The following is a 16,619-nucleotide window of genomic DNA, read 5'->3' as shown; positions in this document are numbered from 1 at the left end:
GTGAGGAATAGAACGGGAGGAATATTAAAGAATGAAGTTCAATTTTATCTAAAAGCAATCATCAACAGAGTCTCCCACTGAATGGTGCTACCCGAGTCTCTACGCTCCCTGTTTCTAAAACAAAAGAACAGATTTAGAGTTATTTCCTGTGCAGTTACTCAGTGCCCACAATTACACATTAAACTGAAGCAATTGCACTTTTCTAACAACATGTGTAGGTTTTCTTTGAAAATTTCATTTTACCTGTAAGCAAATGAGCGCGTACTCCACAGCTTTCGCTAAGCTTACAAAGCGCTTGGAGCGTATTACTACCATTACCAGCCAACGCTGCACTTTTGTCACATTGCGTGAATAGGCAGTGAAGATTAGCGTTGTGTAATTAATCATAATTACTTTGAAATTCTACTTGTTAAGTTATGATGCAGATAAAGGGGAAAGTAATTTTAATGAAAAACAGTTCAGGAATGTGCTTCTTTTATTTAAAGCAATTTTAAGTATTTTTCTACAAGTGCAACTGCCTTCTTTTTCTATTTATTTCCTTGATAATGATGAACAGAGCAGTCAGAGGCTACTCCAGGTTTACGTTTTCTTCTTTTTCACCTTTATCTTTTACGTGTTGCTTTGAAACACCTGGAAACACGCAACCATGATCCACGTGTTTGTTGATGACAAAAATGTTGGTGGACCACATTTTGGAAATAATAACTGCAGAAAAGATGCAGCAGAAATTGGACAAAATCTGTTTTAACCAACCTAGCTGCAAACTCCTGTAATGACCAGAAATTGGTAATTGCTTTCCTGTGACAAAACATGATCTATAATCTCCTGGTTTCTACAGATGTAAAATGCCTACTAAAAGAAGGTAGAGACTATTAACTGTTTCCTTTCCTGAGGTCCTTTATCTAATAATACCAAGTACTTTGGGGAATGATGGAGTACGTGTTTAACTTCTAGAAGCCTTCTTGCAACACTTCATGAGACGTTAATTCCTAAAACCATTACCTAGGAGCGTCCAAGAAGACATGTACGTCTTCCAAGTGATTTTCCTGGAGGCTTGTCCTGATAGATTCTTTGGTTTGTCAAAGAAAAATATCCTGGAATTGGCACCAAGAAATTTGCTGAAAAATGTGTTATGTGGTCATGGCTGCATTTTTCAGCCTTCTCTCTCTTGCCTACTGCTTTGTTTGGGAAAGATGCTCCTAAAAGCACAAGTAGAGGCTCAAAATTAGGGTGCAGAAAGCCGATCTCCACCATCTAGGAGATGATAATGGAGGGCTAGGTCCTTGAGTATATGCTTTCCTTCAATACAGCCTTCCTGGGCACTGCTGTGCCATGCTGCAGGCTGAACACAGGACCCAGCCCAATACCTTGGTGATTTCCTTATCTCCCTTCTTTTCCAGTAATCTTGAAAGAAAATCATGAGTGATGGCAAGGAACTGGGGGGTAGTTGCTAATATTAAAGAAACAGAATTGTTTCTCACCTTAACATTTTGGATTTCACCATGTTTTACCAGGGTAGCCTACAAGCCTGAGAGCCAGGACACAGTTGGCTCTGCATTTCCAACTCCTCTGACACAAAGGTTCCATATCTCACAGGTCCTCTTCATCCGAGCAAAGCAGAACCTTGTCTAACACTGTGGTCAGTATAGCCTCATCTCTTTATATAACAGTGGGTATGCAGGTACCACAAAACCACTTAACGATCTGCAGCTCCTAATTCCCTACCTCATTCTTCATCCTTACCTAACAGACTTTGCTTGCCAAGAGTCTCCCCCCCACCCCATGACATATGCCAACTTTGCTTAGGAAACCGGCAATTCTAGCCACAGCCTGTAAGGAGCTCTCTGCAAGCCCCAAATTCCAGCATCAGATCTTAGGGATGTGTCAAAGTAACAGTCACAAATAGTTCTGTATTTCTTCAATAATGCTTATACAACCTTTGAGGAACAGCTGAAAGTCTTCAGAAGCAAAAGGAAAGCAAGGAAATGGGGGGAGATGAAATGGAGCGAAATGAATTCTCCTTTAGGCTTCTGAAGGCAGAGAAAGCAGAGCTGTATTTGAAATGGAGTCTAGAAAGAAAGAGAGAAGCATATAGGATTAGCTGCAAGTTTCACTGTTATTCTGAGCTGTTGTAATCTGCTGTTTGACCTGTGCGTCCTCTCTCTGCCTTACGAGATTAAAGCAGTATTCTGAAAGACAGGGGGTGGGAAAGTGGCTTAATGTCCTAACCCCTAGGTTTGAAATACCTAGACCATCTATATTTGCACACTTGTTAATCTTTATAAAGCCTGTTGAGCTATTCTCCTGGAATCAGGCTGAGTTTAGAGCCTTTTTTACAGGTGCAAATTTTGGAAGGAAGGCACTGCTTATGGCGTATAGACCCTTGGTAACGTCCTCAGTGCTCCAAGTGAGATGATGAATTCATTTATCCTAAGGTTTTGCAGGGAAATTGTCCCTTTCCAAAGGCATGGCTGTGCTGTGTGGTGGGAAATGGCTAGCTGTCCCGTCAGCACTGCATCAACCCTGCTAGGCAATCACTCTCAGGGAAGAGCTAGGCAGCCAAAACACCAAGTTCAGCTCATTCTGAACTGCCGTGCCTGTTCATATCAGCGGTGTATTCATAGCTGACAAGTCAATTAGTTTCAATCTGTCTTCAAATAGTTTGAAGCTGTGAGAGTTTTTAAGGACCTGTGAAGATTAGCAACACTATTCTGGGAACTGGAAGGATAATGCCCTCCTACGGCTCTGGCGCTGAAGTATTAATTGCTGTTGTGTAACGCTACGATCCTTGACTGCCCACCTTCACCCTCGCAGGACACACATCCCCATCTTCAGCAAACAAAAGCGAGCGGCCTCCAGCAACTGCACATAGGCTGACATTCTGAAGCAAAAGCATCTTATAAAAAGAGAAGATTCAATTGCTTTCTCCTAGGTGATCCAGTAACTAATGAACAACTGAAATGGGGCTCGAGCCCTGGGCAGGGATGGTCAGGACTGGTGATGTCCTCAGGGACAACTACTGAGGACAAATTTTATACCATCAGCAAATTCTCCTTCCAGTTTTGGTCTTTGTTTTGTGAATAAGACTGTTCCAAGCAGCTTAAAACAGTCACTCATCAGTGAAAGCAGAACAAGTTACAAAAGCACAGCATCGAAGGGCATAAACACATGCACAACCATAACGTGTCCTTAAGGTTCAAGTTCATCTGGTCAGTCCATTAAGAGACTAAAAAGAAAAGTGTGTATTTTTATGAAGTCTGCTATGTTAAGCAAAAAGTCCAGAAGACTTTGGGGCCTGTAAAAGAAGTTTCAACCCTTTTTGGTTTTGGTGTATCTCCTACCCACTCCTCAGAAGCACATCAGGACATTTCTGTCCCCCTGTTTTACACTATACCCAAAGGCATACTCTGTGAGCTTACCCCAGCAGGTTCTGCCTATTCAGGCAGGGAAGGGAGCAGGGCTTCACCATCCCTTCAGATGTGCTGCAGCCAAGGAAGGCAGGGCCAGCAGCATACAGACATGGAATATCAACCTTCATAGACAAGAAATTCATTCATCACCTAAATCTGTCAAGTCCTAAACTGGCAAATAAGCTTCACCTGTATTAACTCCACTTAATAGATGTATGTGAAATTTGCCCTTTGGAATGACACAGTAAAGCTCCAGAAGTAAATTACTTTTATGTCCCGCCACTGATAATTATGCTCAGCTTATTATGTTGCTGTGGTTTTGGCTTGGGGTTTGGTTTTGGGGTTTTTTTTTCATTTTATTTTGATATAATTTATTATTTTTATGGTAGCCTTTTGCTTGTGAATTACTGACTTCCTAATGCTCAGTGGCTACTTTAATGTGCATGCTGGAGACACATAAGGACCTACCTACATACTTGTATTGTGAATGGTTATACAGCAGCAGATGGGTAAATCAGAATGGCAGTGCTCCTTTAATAATATCACACACTTACTGCATTATTTGCTGTACTCTCAGAACCACAGGATTATCTTCATATGTTACTGTTATGATTTTTTTCATCATTTAATTTACTATTCTGAGGCTGTTGGATGCTACTGCAAAAAGCACAGTATTTATCTGAGAAAGCTCTGTGTACATGTAGAAAGATCGCCATAGCCTTCTACATCACGTAATTTTTTCTTCCTACAATGTATGTTTTTTGCTGTAGAAAACCAGAACATTTCTCATCAATGCTTCTGTGCAATGCTTCTGGTTCCACATCAGGTAGATGAACTTGTCTTCCTTCTCAATGTTTCTATTCCTGGTGCTGCTGAAGTTAACACGGCGCTGGTGGTCCTTGCGTGTCTATAGAGTGTGGCTGGGGCTTTCCTCGCAACTACAATTTCAGAGGTGGAAGGTTTTTGACCTTAGCTTTCAGTCCCTTTCACCAGATCAGTATTACGTACCCAAATACTTTAAGCTGATTATTACCTTGTCCAAACTTCTGATATTTTGTCACAGCAACAACAGTGAAACCGAGACGTAAAAAGAAAGCAAACAAAATGCCATTTTCCAAGATCCAAAGTGAAATGTAAGGGAGAAAGAAGAAAATCAATCTGGTCATGGGCATCCAGCAAGCCTAAAATTAATCTGTAGATTCAATAAGTAGTATGAAATGCAATAAAAAAGCAGCAATGTGAAACGCATCTAACCACATTCTTAATAGATCTATCAAATCAGATGATGGAAATGTAATCAGCAAAATGAACCTTGCCCTCCAGTGAAATACTTGATGAGATGCTTCTTGAAATAATACTTGTAAAATTGAAATTCCAGCTGGTGTGCCAAAAAAACCCATTAAGTTTGTGGTACATGATCTGTCATTTTTTTGGTAAAGCATCTGCTTTTAATACTGCACCTAACCTTGTTAGAAAACTGCATGTAGTTACTGCTACGTTTCATTTAATCCCAAACAGTGGTTGAATGGTGTCTTAGGCTTTGCTGTGTTTGCTGTTATTGCAGTCAGAGTAAATCCAGCAACTACAGCAGAACCTGCACAGAGAATCCGTCCCCAACAGTAACATACACACCATTTCTGCGTGTACCTTGAATCCAGTGTGTTTGAAACATTGGGTTTATTTCTTGGGTGCCACTCTGCCAATCAGCCTTACACAGAAACCAAAACAAGCACTAGAAGTGTGGCTGTGAGTTGCACTGCACCTTTACAGAACTTCCTTCCCTTTAGCATAGTATAGTCTAGAGGACAGATTAATGCCTGCTGATTGCAAAACTTCAACTGGCAAGATACTTGTTGATATATGACAATAAAAATAAGTAACATGCTGAACCTACTAGATTCTCATCCAACCTTCTCTTCTCACTCACAGACCATGTGAAACTGATTACAGTCTTTCCAAGGTTTTCCAAGCAACTGCATTGTGACCAACGTAAAGATCACAAGATTAAATTTACCAGCTGTTAATTCTTTTTATATGCACATGAGAAACAGTTGGAGCAAACACTCTCCAACTTCAGCAACTGTTTCTTCCATCGTCACCACGTTGGTACAGAAACAGAAGAACCTGACCATGGAGGCCTGTCCTTGACAGGCTTCCATCAGTAGCTTCAGAGAAGGCAGAAAATATGGAATTACATAGATCTGAAATACTCTTTCCCTACGAATATACCCCTAGCCTCACTATTTAGAAACTAGTTTATGACTTGCAGGCTTTATATCCCATGCAAAATGCATTAGTCAGAGAGACCTGATGTTTATATGGATAAACCACAGTACCTGGGGTTCATGCCAGGTTATTGGTTATCATGTACAACGCTTACTACATGATCTCTCAGATGGATAACACCTGGAACAGCTTTGTTGCACTGGAAGTCATCCATAGTTCTGCAGTACCCATATGAATACAAGCAACTCTGCTGCAGACATCTCATTAGCACCAAACCACATATCCCAGCCTCCCCTTTTGCGCATGTGCAAGTCTTTCTCTTCTCCTCAAAAAGATGTCAATTACAATTGTTCAGAACAGATCTGCCCCTCACCCCCACTGCCCCAGCTTTTAGAGAACAAACCTGTTCTAATACCCCTTCCTACAGTGCTTCCAGTTGAGCATATCCTTTTTAAACACCACAGACGTTTTTTTGTGTTAAGGTGCTTTATAATTCAGTGGGTACTATAGTGAATTTGATGACCTGTTTCTGTGAAATTGCCAGAATGAACAGAAAACAAACGTTGTTAAATAGGTTTTTCTCTCTTTCTCTCTTAGGATGGATTTATAGACTTCTTGGAGTTCATAGCTGCAATAAATTTGGTTATACGAGGGAAAATTGACCAAAAATTGAAATGGTATTTTAAGCTATATGATGCTGATGGAAATGGATGTATTGACAAAAAAGAACTAGTAAGCATATTCACGGTAAGCAAGTTATGACCAATAGCAAGAGCATTTGACATAGTGTATAGCCTCTGAAACAGCGGTTCATCATGTGTTATAAATGGATTGTCTGTACTTTATCTAATGTTTTACAGTTGTAAAACCGGAATTGTTCTGACTAGCGATGTTCCTGCCATTAGTTTTTTGCTTATTGAAGTAAACATCTCTAAGTCATACCATAGTTCTACAGATATAATTCTTTACTGAAAGTGAAAAACTAGAAACGGTAGACATTATTGTGATAAGCGGTGTTATAACGCAGGGTAGAACTGAAACAGCACAATGAATAAACCAGCTGGTGAAAAGTGTTTGTGCCAGTCTGTTGTGGAAGACCGGCTTCTCAAACAGAACTTGCTGCAAGAAACAATATAGATGTCATCCAAATATGTTAATATTTTAATTGTTTGAAAGGCTTTTAGATTTGCTTACTACAAATGCCATAATCCCCTGTTTTAAAATTCAGTTGGGGAAATTTAATTTTCCCATTAAATCACGCAGTGACACTTGGATACAAATATTGTAGAAAATTTTGCAGGAAATGGGTCCATTTCAAACCCATAAAACCAAAGCAGTGCATTTCTTTCTTTAAAATGACTTCTGTAGTTTTCAACTTGCTTTAGTGAAACACTATTTTGCACTTCGGTAGCTGCTTTCATCCAAAAGGTATTATAGGGTTCCTTGCAAATACGAATGACTTAATACTGCTCCCTGAATGTTCAGGATTCATTACAGACCAAGGTTTTGCTGCAGGGAGGATAAAATCTAAATAGGGATTTAATGTCATAATAAACAAAGAACATACCTATATAACAAGGAACAAACACCTGGATTCTGTGGGGGTGCCTGGCTCATCACTGTTAAAGACTTTCAAGAGCTGCTGCCCAGTTTAAAAGGAGCCGGAGCCACATGAAGCCACAGGGTTAAAAAATAAAGGGGATGCATCACCTTCTAAAGGGCAGCTTTCTAAAGGTAGGAGAGGCTGCACCTCCCAGATTTCTCCTCGTTTAAGACTAATGACATCTTTCTTTTGCAGATATTCTCCATATTTTTTCACCCAGAGGCAATGAGGTGACTGTTTTGTCTTGGTCTTTATCCGAAAAGAGAATTAAGATACTTTTAATGTAAAGTTTTGTTTTTCAACCTACCTGTTTTTAAAACCAGTTTACACATCTATGTGTTTTCTTCTCTTTTGGGATACAAGAACCTTTGCTTAAACCTACCCAAGTCATTAGACCTAGGCTTGTCCAACAAGATATATGATATCTGAAACATTAAATCACACAAGTCCTATCAAATCTTCATCTCTCCACACAGCTATGCAAACTTTGGACCAGCAGATCATTATCAACCATCAAAATTCCTTCCAGACAAATATGCACCCTCTTAAGCATTTTAACAGCCCAGTCATTGTATTCACCTTATTATTTTAAGGTGATTCTGTGGTAGTCTGATTCAAGTACTCTGGGTACTTATACAATACTTTGGGTGCCATGGTTTAGTGTGAGGTGTCCCTGTCCATGGCAGGGTGGTTGGAACCAAATAATCTTAAGGTCCTTTCCAACCCTAACTACTCTGTGGTTCTACTTCAGGAACCTGCCTTACTCTTAACACTACAACAGATTTAACTGTGGCAGAGCTGTAAGTTTCTTCTGAAGACTGCATCAGGGTCAGACATAGAAAACACCAAAGTATCTACAGTATGAACTGCTAATACAAACAAGTTTATGTAGCTATCTTTGTAAAATTCTTGCTGCCGTCTGGAACTCATTTGCTCAAAGTAAGATAAAGACAGTGATGGTCAAGAATTCCACATCGGTGCTGAATAGATTTAACTATTTAAATATAATGAGTTCTAATATAATATCAGGAATACTGAAAGAATCAACTGGCACATGTGGGGAATTATCTTACACAACACAATCTCAGGATAATTCAGGTGTAGATAAAAAATTCTGTAGTATGCCCATTACAGAACATACATGCATGTGTATTTCTACCTATATATTTTCTTAAGTTATATGAAGGACAAGTAAATCCTCTCAACTTCCAGGTCTGCTGATCTGCCTTTATGTGTGATTACTAAGTTAAACATGTCTTAATAGAAAAATGACTTAAGTTTTCTATGTATGTGCTTTCAGCTGTGAAAAACAATACTCAAATTACACAGACCGTAGGGCCCTCGCCAAAGACACAGAACTCTCCAGGGCCAGATGAAAATGCTGGTGTGGAATCTAAAGTGCAGAGCAGAGCAGAGGTGCCACATGGGTTCAGCAGACCTTCAGAGATATGGAAATTAGCCTGTAATCTTCAGGCTGTGTTATGTTAATTAAACTTCCAATCCTCATTACTTGAAACAGCTATTTATTTAGAGGTTTTTGAGAGGGTTGGTGAACTAAAGAGCCGCATCGCAAATCCTGCAGCTCCCAGGGTATTGGTTTCACAACTTGATGGGGAAAAGAGTTTTAAAGAACTTTCTCCCTTTCTGCCTTCAGGCTATCCAAGCTATTAATGGCCACACTGACATGTCTGCTGAGGAGTTCACAAACATTGTATTTCAGAAGATAGACGTGAACAATGACGGTAAGAATTTCGGTTTTGTTGGCACTGACGGGGATTTTCCCCCCATAAGGAAGTGTGGGATCAAGAGGGGAGCTGAACATGCTACTGAAGGCTTGACTGGATTAGATTAACAGAAAGCTGAACGTGTTCTTTACCCATATTGCTTCAGCTTTACAGTGAAGTGTAAATAAATCAACTGTCTCTATTAATCTGACAGAGGAGTTACAATGCAGTAGGGGCTAAAACGTGGAGGTCTTGCACTGTGCATCCAAAGTGCCAGTACTCTGATTGCACAGAAAAATAAAGGTGTGGTCAAAGAGGTTATTTTAGTGTATTTCTGTTCTTAATCTCTCTGAAGTGGACGAGAGAACCAACTAATGTTCCTTGAAGGCTGACTGTTAACACGTGCTACTGGTTTTATTCAAGATAACTGCACTGAGTCAGTTGGACTTGCATTTGGAAACCAAACCTTTAAGTCACTGCTTCAGAGCTGTTTCTAGTAGAACACTTGCACATGGGAATGTCTTCTCTCATACTTCTAGCCATGAAAATCCTCCTTCCACTGGCAACTGTGTTTTACATCAGTTACTGCAATCATTGACAAATTAGGAATATTAGGAAAGCACTGCAGAGCAAAATCACCTAGTCAGGAATCTGGGGTGCTTCTTTTGGTTTTTGTTCATTTTTCTGGTCTTATCTGGTGCATTAAGGTTACTTTGTAAAATAGCTGTTTGCTATATATAATCAGAGTATAAACAGAGATGTTGTAGTGCATGTGAATAACTCATGGAGGATTTTTTTCCCCACCTGCTTGGTCCATCTTTTGGGTGAAGGCAAATAACCAAAGGACTCCAAGTAACATATAATCATAATCTAGTGTCTAACCCAAATTCTGTGGTTATTCATATTTTGACTCCTGCTTTGACCATAGCTTACTGCCAATAACTGTATCTGAGCTAGATCATCAGCTGAAAAAACAACTCATGTGCCTTACATTTTAGCAATGAAGTGCCAGAACATGAATTATTCAATTTATCTTCATAATACTCCCATTGCAAACTGCTTTCCATTTTTTAAATAGCTGCAAAGCAGCAGGGCTAGCATCACCTGGGGAATGGGACAAATTTCACCAATTTTAGCTTAAACTATGCTACTTTCTTGTAGTTTAAGTTCCTTGTAGCTTCTTAGTAAAGAAAAGGGCAAATAGACACAAATAAGTTGCAATGTCCTTCCGCACATTAAAATACAAGAAATAATCCCAGGAGGAATTCTTAACACAAATCTCCCAATGGCTTTGCGATTTATTTTCATTAGCTCAAGGCAATCTGAGACCTGTCACGGTTGCAATGAGTTTGGTATGCCAGTGTAACCACATCTCCCTGGTAACTGCAGTGGGTTTGGTATGCTTGCATGCTGGTACTGGTACTTTGCAATATATAGCCTGGGATCAAGAGGAGGGCATTCAAGACCAGTTGACCTGCATAAGCATCAAAATGATGCAGCGTGTGCATCTGATGAGTCCAGGAACTCCAGCCAGCCAAAGACCTCAGTCAAAAGCAATACAGAGGGAAGGAGATGGGAAATAAGGGGAGTGCCGGGGATAGAAGAGATCAGAGGGATGAGTGGCAAAAGCAGGAGGACTCAGACAAGCATACAGAGATGGCTCCTGGGATGATGTTATAGGGGAACTGGTGCTGACAGAGGAAGCACAAACATCCTCAGGACACTACATGCCAGCCCCTGGAGAGGGTCTTACTCCTCTCACTGAAGCCTAACAGCCAGGATTTCTGTCAAATGATGTATTCCCACTTTAGTAGTGTGTACAGAAGCCTGTTCACCAGTGCAGTGATGACCTATATGACTAAAAAGGAAGCAACCTTTACTGCCCGTGTAGAAAGTGGTTTTCACATTTTTCAAGTGCTGATCATTTTCCTTTTTCATCTCAGATGAGGTTTCCACGGTTGCCATGGGCAAAAACCAAAACACAAAAGTACTCTGGGGAGTACTTAAAGCCCAAAATAGACAAAAGTCATCTAACTGAGAAGTCACCTAACCAGAAGTGCATGCAACTTGAATTGCTGCTCCCCTGCACCCCGGGGCCCTAACTCATCCAACTCTTTTCCTCTTTGCCTGGCCTCTTGTCATTTCTTATTTCAGTGACAAATCATTCACTGTTGTGATTTTAACAAGAAACTTTAAACCATTCTCTGAGTAAAGAATTAAGCTTTTCCTATTAAACCAAGTGTCCCCTCACAAACAGTTATCACTGGAATAATCACAGTTATCATAACTTCCAACCAGATAATTACGTACCTTCCTGTGTACTACACAAGCAGATATATGCCTAGGAAGGGCCTTTGCCTTTACTGACAAGGAAAAGAGTGGGAAAAGAGGAAGAATGTTGAACAATATTCCTGCTCCTCAATAAAGGAAATCTTTTAGTTGTCTTGTAACTTCCAAGGTAGTGCCTGATTTTGCCATGGGCCTAAAAAATCACGCTTTAAATGACCATTTCAGTTGCTCGCAAGAATTTATGTAATCAAAACACTTAACAAATATTTTGTTGCCTATATTTATCATGGTTCTAAATAATCCTGGTAATGCCCAGCAAAATAAGCCCTTAATTTTTGTTAAAACTAGCTATAAGATAAACTCCAGTTAGCTCAGTGAGAATTGTTCCATACACCTAAATTCAGCCTTGAGACAAGGCTTTGTTAGCGCCTTTTTTCACATTTATGAGTACTCACAGCTGTCTTAGACTTCCCTGAAAGCTGTGTTTGACCTGTTCTAACATAAAAAAAGTGAGTTTGAGTTTTGGGATCTGATGTAAAGTGGGAAAACATGAGCAAATACTCTTCCTGCATTTGCCTATCAGCAGAGAATGGGGAACCTTCCTGAGGGATTCCATCTGGCATGAATGGCCTTGTGTTGAATTGAGAGGGAATGCTGGGTTTCTTGGTTCCTAAGGAGTATGTGAATTCCTTTTAGGGGAACTGACTTTAGAAGAGTTTATCACTGGTGTGGAAAGCGACGAGGACCTAATGGATTTGATTACGAAGAATTTTGACCTTTCCAATGTACTCAAAGTCATACAGAACGGCAGGAGACACAGCATCTGAAGGATCCAGTGGCAGAAGTGGCATCTCTGTCATCATTCCAAGGAAGATAATACGTGACACATTCAAGAGCTTGATGTCATCAAAGCCTGCCCAGGCAAAACTGAGCAGCCTGCTCCAGGAGTAATAACTCTAACTCTTGACTTCGTATCTCTCCTTTTATTTTCTTTATTCTTTCCCTCACTAATGACTGTGACAGCCACATGTATAATAGAAAAGCTATTTGACGCAGTACAGATAACTTATTTGGTCTCTATGAACACTGTTCAGTCTAACCAATAAAATTATGAAAATATCACAAAATGCAATCTTTCTAGAAGACATGGAGTTAATAGATTTCTCCTTTTCAGGACAGGCTTTTAAACCTACCATCTAAAGTGTGGACATAATCTTCTAGGTAGGACTGTGCTGTATCCAAATCAATTAGGAATGAAGCCTGGTTTGCATTAACCTAAAAATTGCAATAATCAGTACTCAAAATTGGAGTAAGTTTGCTGGGTAACACCTCAGTCAGCTTAATGTTCTCAAGATGTGCATCCTCCTTATCAAGCTGTCTACCACTTCTGATTTTATTACATCTTTAAATTAAACTAACATGATGTTTTTGATAGTTTTGGCAGGGTTCAGCCACTGTTCTTTCGAATTAACCTTTCATGAAAGTGCTGGAATGAAATTCTGTTTATTTTTGTAGAGTAAAATTAGAAGTTCAAAGAATTGCTAAAACCAAATCATTTCGTAAGCACTCTGGTTTCCCAGAGATGTGTGTCCTTTGATTTGTATGCTCTCCTTTTCAAAACAATTAGCTTCCACAGGGTTTTTTGCCACAGCTGCATCAGACAAAAGGTAAGAGGTATTGAGACTTGTCTTACTGATGGGACTGCTGGCTTCTGCCAAAAAGACTGTCTAACAGCTGAATTATTCTTGCCTTTCCCTGACAGGGAGTACTGCTTCAGCTATCTTTGCCCTGTCCAAATTTAGCCTCTTTGAGATTTCTACCTTCTTTCAAACTGGGTTGCAATTGTCTCTGAAGGTGGTAGCTGTCAGGAGTACAGAGAAGGCATTTACAGGTGGCGTGATCACATATGCCCGATTTTCTTAGGAAGCCAGGCTAAAACCAACTCAACCTTACTTTATAAATAATGAGATTAGTTCTGTGAGCTGAAACGGAGCTGCATGGACTGTCTGCAAAAGGAAAACTGTAGTTCTCTAAGGTTCTATTGGGATTGATTCTCTCTCAACTCTGCAACAAGTTTTATCAGATTACTACATTCTATCATAAATTCTCCTTGGCTGACAGTGGCCTGGAGGCGTCACACTAATATTAATTATTGTTACGAGCATCAGCGATATGCAAAATAATTTGTGCATGGATCAGTACAGCTTGAACGAAACAATTATTAAGACTGCAGTCTGAAAACATTTTTCTTCCAAATTCACTTCAAATCCGTGTCCATTTGCACATGAAATGTGCTTCATCATCTGCAATTATTATCCCAGAATCTGGTTTGATCAATGGAATATACTAAGAGTATGCAACACGCATCACTTGACATTATAAACAGTTCTGACATTATAGTTCTGACATTTTAATCTTTTATATCCTTTAAAAAAAGAGAGAGAATGATGTATGAGACTGCTGCTAGTTCAGGTTTTAAGTTTTTGTATTTATTCATCATTGATGCATTAATATGTCATTGTCACTACCAGTTTTCCCACACCCAGACTTCAGAAAGTCACTTTTCTTCGTCTAATGCTTTTGTATTTAGATCCCATGAGAGTGGTGTCCTTCAGAATTGGCTTTACAATACTTAAAATAGAATGGTCCAATCTAAGCAACTTGAGTGTATGGGAAGAGCTGTGTTTTGGATTTTTGCTCTTAAGCTCATGAAGTTATGGACTTTGAAAAATTACTACTATCTGTGTACACCACCCCTTTTGTTTTATAAAGGGATTTTAAAGAGACTATTTCCATTTAAATTTGCCTAATGTTTGTAAGTTGTAATTATATGAAGCGAAATATCAATTCAGTTCAATACCAATTCAACAAGTTGAGTAATATGAATTTCCTTTAAGTTCTTAAGCACCATTTGATACACAGCTGCTTGAGGTAAATGCGTTATGGCCGCAATTTTCTGTTGGCCTCATTCTTCCAAATTTGCCAGCTGCTTGTTAAGTGTATCAGTGAAATCAGGGGGCACATGGAAAACCTGTCAAGTGTGATCCTCCCGAAGTTTTGTTCTGAAACAACGTGAAGCTTGTCCATTCCTTGTGCTGGAGATGCTTTCTGCTCGTGAAGGTATATTGTAAGTTGATCCTATTGGAATGTTTATTGCTAGTTTAATAGCACAAAAGGAAAAAGAAAGCCTGGTGTCAGCTCTTTGTATGCACACACCTTAGGAAATGCTTTAGTGGGTAAGGGGCAGTGCTGAGCCACTGATCCCTGGAAGCTGCTAGAGCCCACAGGAATGCTTCTGCTTTAAAGCCCAATGTGGGAGAGAAAAAATATTATAGCATATGTCCTCAAGAAGTGTCTTTGTCAACACAAGTGATGGTGGGTCTGGGGAAGCTGGGCTGCCTATGGCATCACCACAGGGGGAGAGGCTTTAACTAAGATCGATGTGCACTGAGAATGGCTAATCATTTTGTCACCACGTTCACCTTGGAAAGAATCACAGGTTCACATTCACTCTGTGCAGCTTTGATTGTGAGCTTTGCCAATCAATGAGGTAATTGGTAGAATCTCTTCTCATATTAGCTCTTTTACTGTTAAGAAGTCCTTATGACTCTATGTTCCTTTTATTGCATCCAAACAGCTACAGGTAATTAGTGTGACAGTCCCTTTCTTCAAACAATTCTTAATTGTCCTGAAATTATCTCCTTTTGTTTTCTAGTAAAAAGCCACACTGTTTACTGTTTTAACCCATAGATTAACCCATGTCCCACGCAGAACACTGGAGAGACTGGGAGAACAGATGGGATGGAGTCACAGAACACCCAAAAAGCCCACAGGGTAAAAGAAACCAGGGAAAGTAACCTGAAGAGGAAGAGGATATCAGGCCCCATGAAAGGGACATTATGGTTTCCCTATCCCAGCAACAAAGGTACAAAGGAAACTTACCTTCTGAGACTGTCTAGCCCTCAGAAAGAATCAGATTAGCAATGTTACAAATAAGAAATCTGAAACAGTGATAATAACAGTGATAAGCGGTTTTTTCTTCCTGATGAAACTCCTAGTGAACTACTGCTATCGCACCTGATTTCTCAATACCAACCGAATTAACCACTCAAATTGTCTTCTGTGTCTTCACAGAGGATGTTTAACAGCCCAGAAAAACAAATGTACCTTTCCTTGCTCCTCTCTAGGCTGTTTTCATCAGCTATCCAAGATAACAAGGTACCAACAGGTGTGTTGGCATGCAGAATTTTGCATGCTGTGGAAAACTGTTTCTTTAGGATCGCAGTCATTTCCTCTTCGCAGGTCACTAAATACCCTCTGAATGACAATGATACTCAAAACTGGTTTTCACAACTGAGTCTGAGCAACTGATAGGGAGAGAATATAGTTTGCATCCCATTCTCCTATCCCATGCTCCTTCCAGTCTTGTGGCTTTTTGAAAACATATAGCAATCACAGATCTTTTAAACTCCCTCTTTCTTGGAAAACTCAAAGTACACTCAGAATGATAAATGAATGTGGATTTACAGACTGCTTGTGGTCCTATATGAGTCAATGATCCCACTGACTGCAAACCGGAACAGAAGTTCTTCAGGCTGACATCTAAAAAACATATCAAAATCATTCCTATATCAAATATCTCATATAATTCGGAGTCTTATTAACTCTTGATGCAGCACAGTATTTCTGTGGCTTGCTGCAGAATGGTGTAGAGAAGGAATAAAATAAGTATTTTGAAAACACTTTAAAATGTAAGCAGTAATGTATTACAGCCATGATAATTTTCCTTTTAAAAACCAATGAAATATTCATGGAAAAGGTTGACACAGTTTTGAGTGTACCAAAATAAACTAAACTCCCATCAGGCTTCAGGCACAGCTTTTCTTTCTTAGCATCTCTTGGTGTGTTCCTTCCATCCCCATCCCCAAAGCAATAAAAACGATGGGGTTTATTACACTGGCGGCATACCTCTGGCACGTAGCTTTAATGGTCCTGGACAATATGGGAAGAGTTTGCACTTTTCCTTCTCTTTTTATTTAAGTTACAAATATTTGACAAACTGCTTCTGTCCTGGAGGATTTCAAATCCCCTTAGATTTAAAACACTGCTCCCTTTTAAAGGGCTGCTAGCACTTAGAGGAAAAAGTTGAACCTTTGCAAGTAATTGGGCTTTTATTGTTCTTTCATTGTTCCTTTATTATACTAAAGGTTCTCATATCAAAAGAGGGTCTTTATTCCCTTGCCCTCATTTATTTTTCAGTTAGGTCAGTCTTCCCTTTGATACCGTGTTCACCAGCTTAGCCTCCAATAGCAGTGTCAGCTAGCAATCAGCTTCTGGTGAAGATCATAATAATTTAGTCATCTTCCA

The 16,619-nt window shown here is 39.7% G+C and overlaps 1 protein-coding gene across 1 annotated transcript in view; it reads left to right on the top strand.

Annotated features, from left to right (window-relative positions):
- Positions 1–12,079, top strand: part of GUCA1C (guanylate cyclase activator 1C) — a gene marked incomplete at both ends in the record, with an annotated part of 33,056 nt that extends 20,977 nt beyond the window's left edge. The window contains 3 exons of the mRNA XM_080613124.1: positions 6,234–6,383; positions 8,894–8,981; positions 11,949–12,079. Of these exons, the coding sequence (XP_080469250.1) occupies positions 6,234–6,383; positions 8,894–8,981; positions 11,949–12,079 (369 nt within the window). The remainder of the gene's footprint in view (positions 1–6,233; positions 6,384–8,893; positions 8,982–11,948) is intronic.
- Between the last annotated feature and the right edge of the window lie 4,540 nt (positions 12,080–16,619).

This window comes from Psittacula echo (assembly GCF_963264785.1).
Source record: "Psittacula echo genome assembly, chromosome: 3".
NCBI classification, from domain to species: domain Eukaryota; kingdom Metazoa; phylum Chordata; class Aves; order Psittaciformes; family Psittacidae; genus Psittacula; species Psittacula echo.
This window is presented reverse-complemented; position numbering and strand designations above follow the sequence as displayed.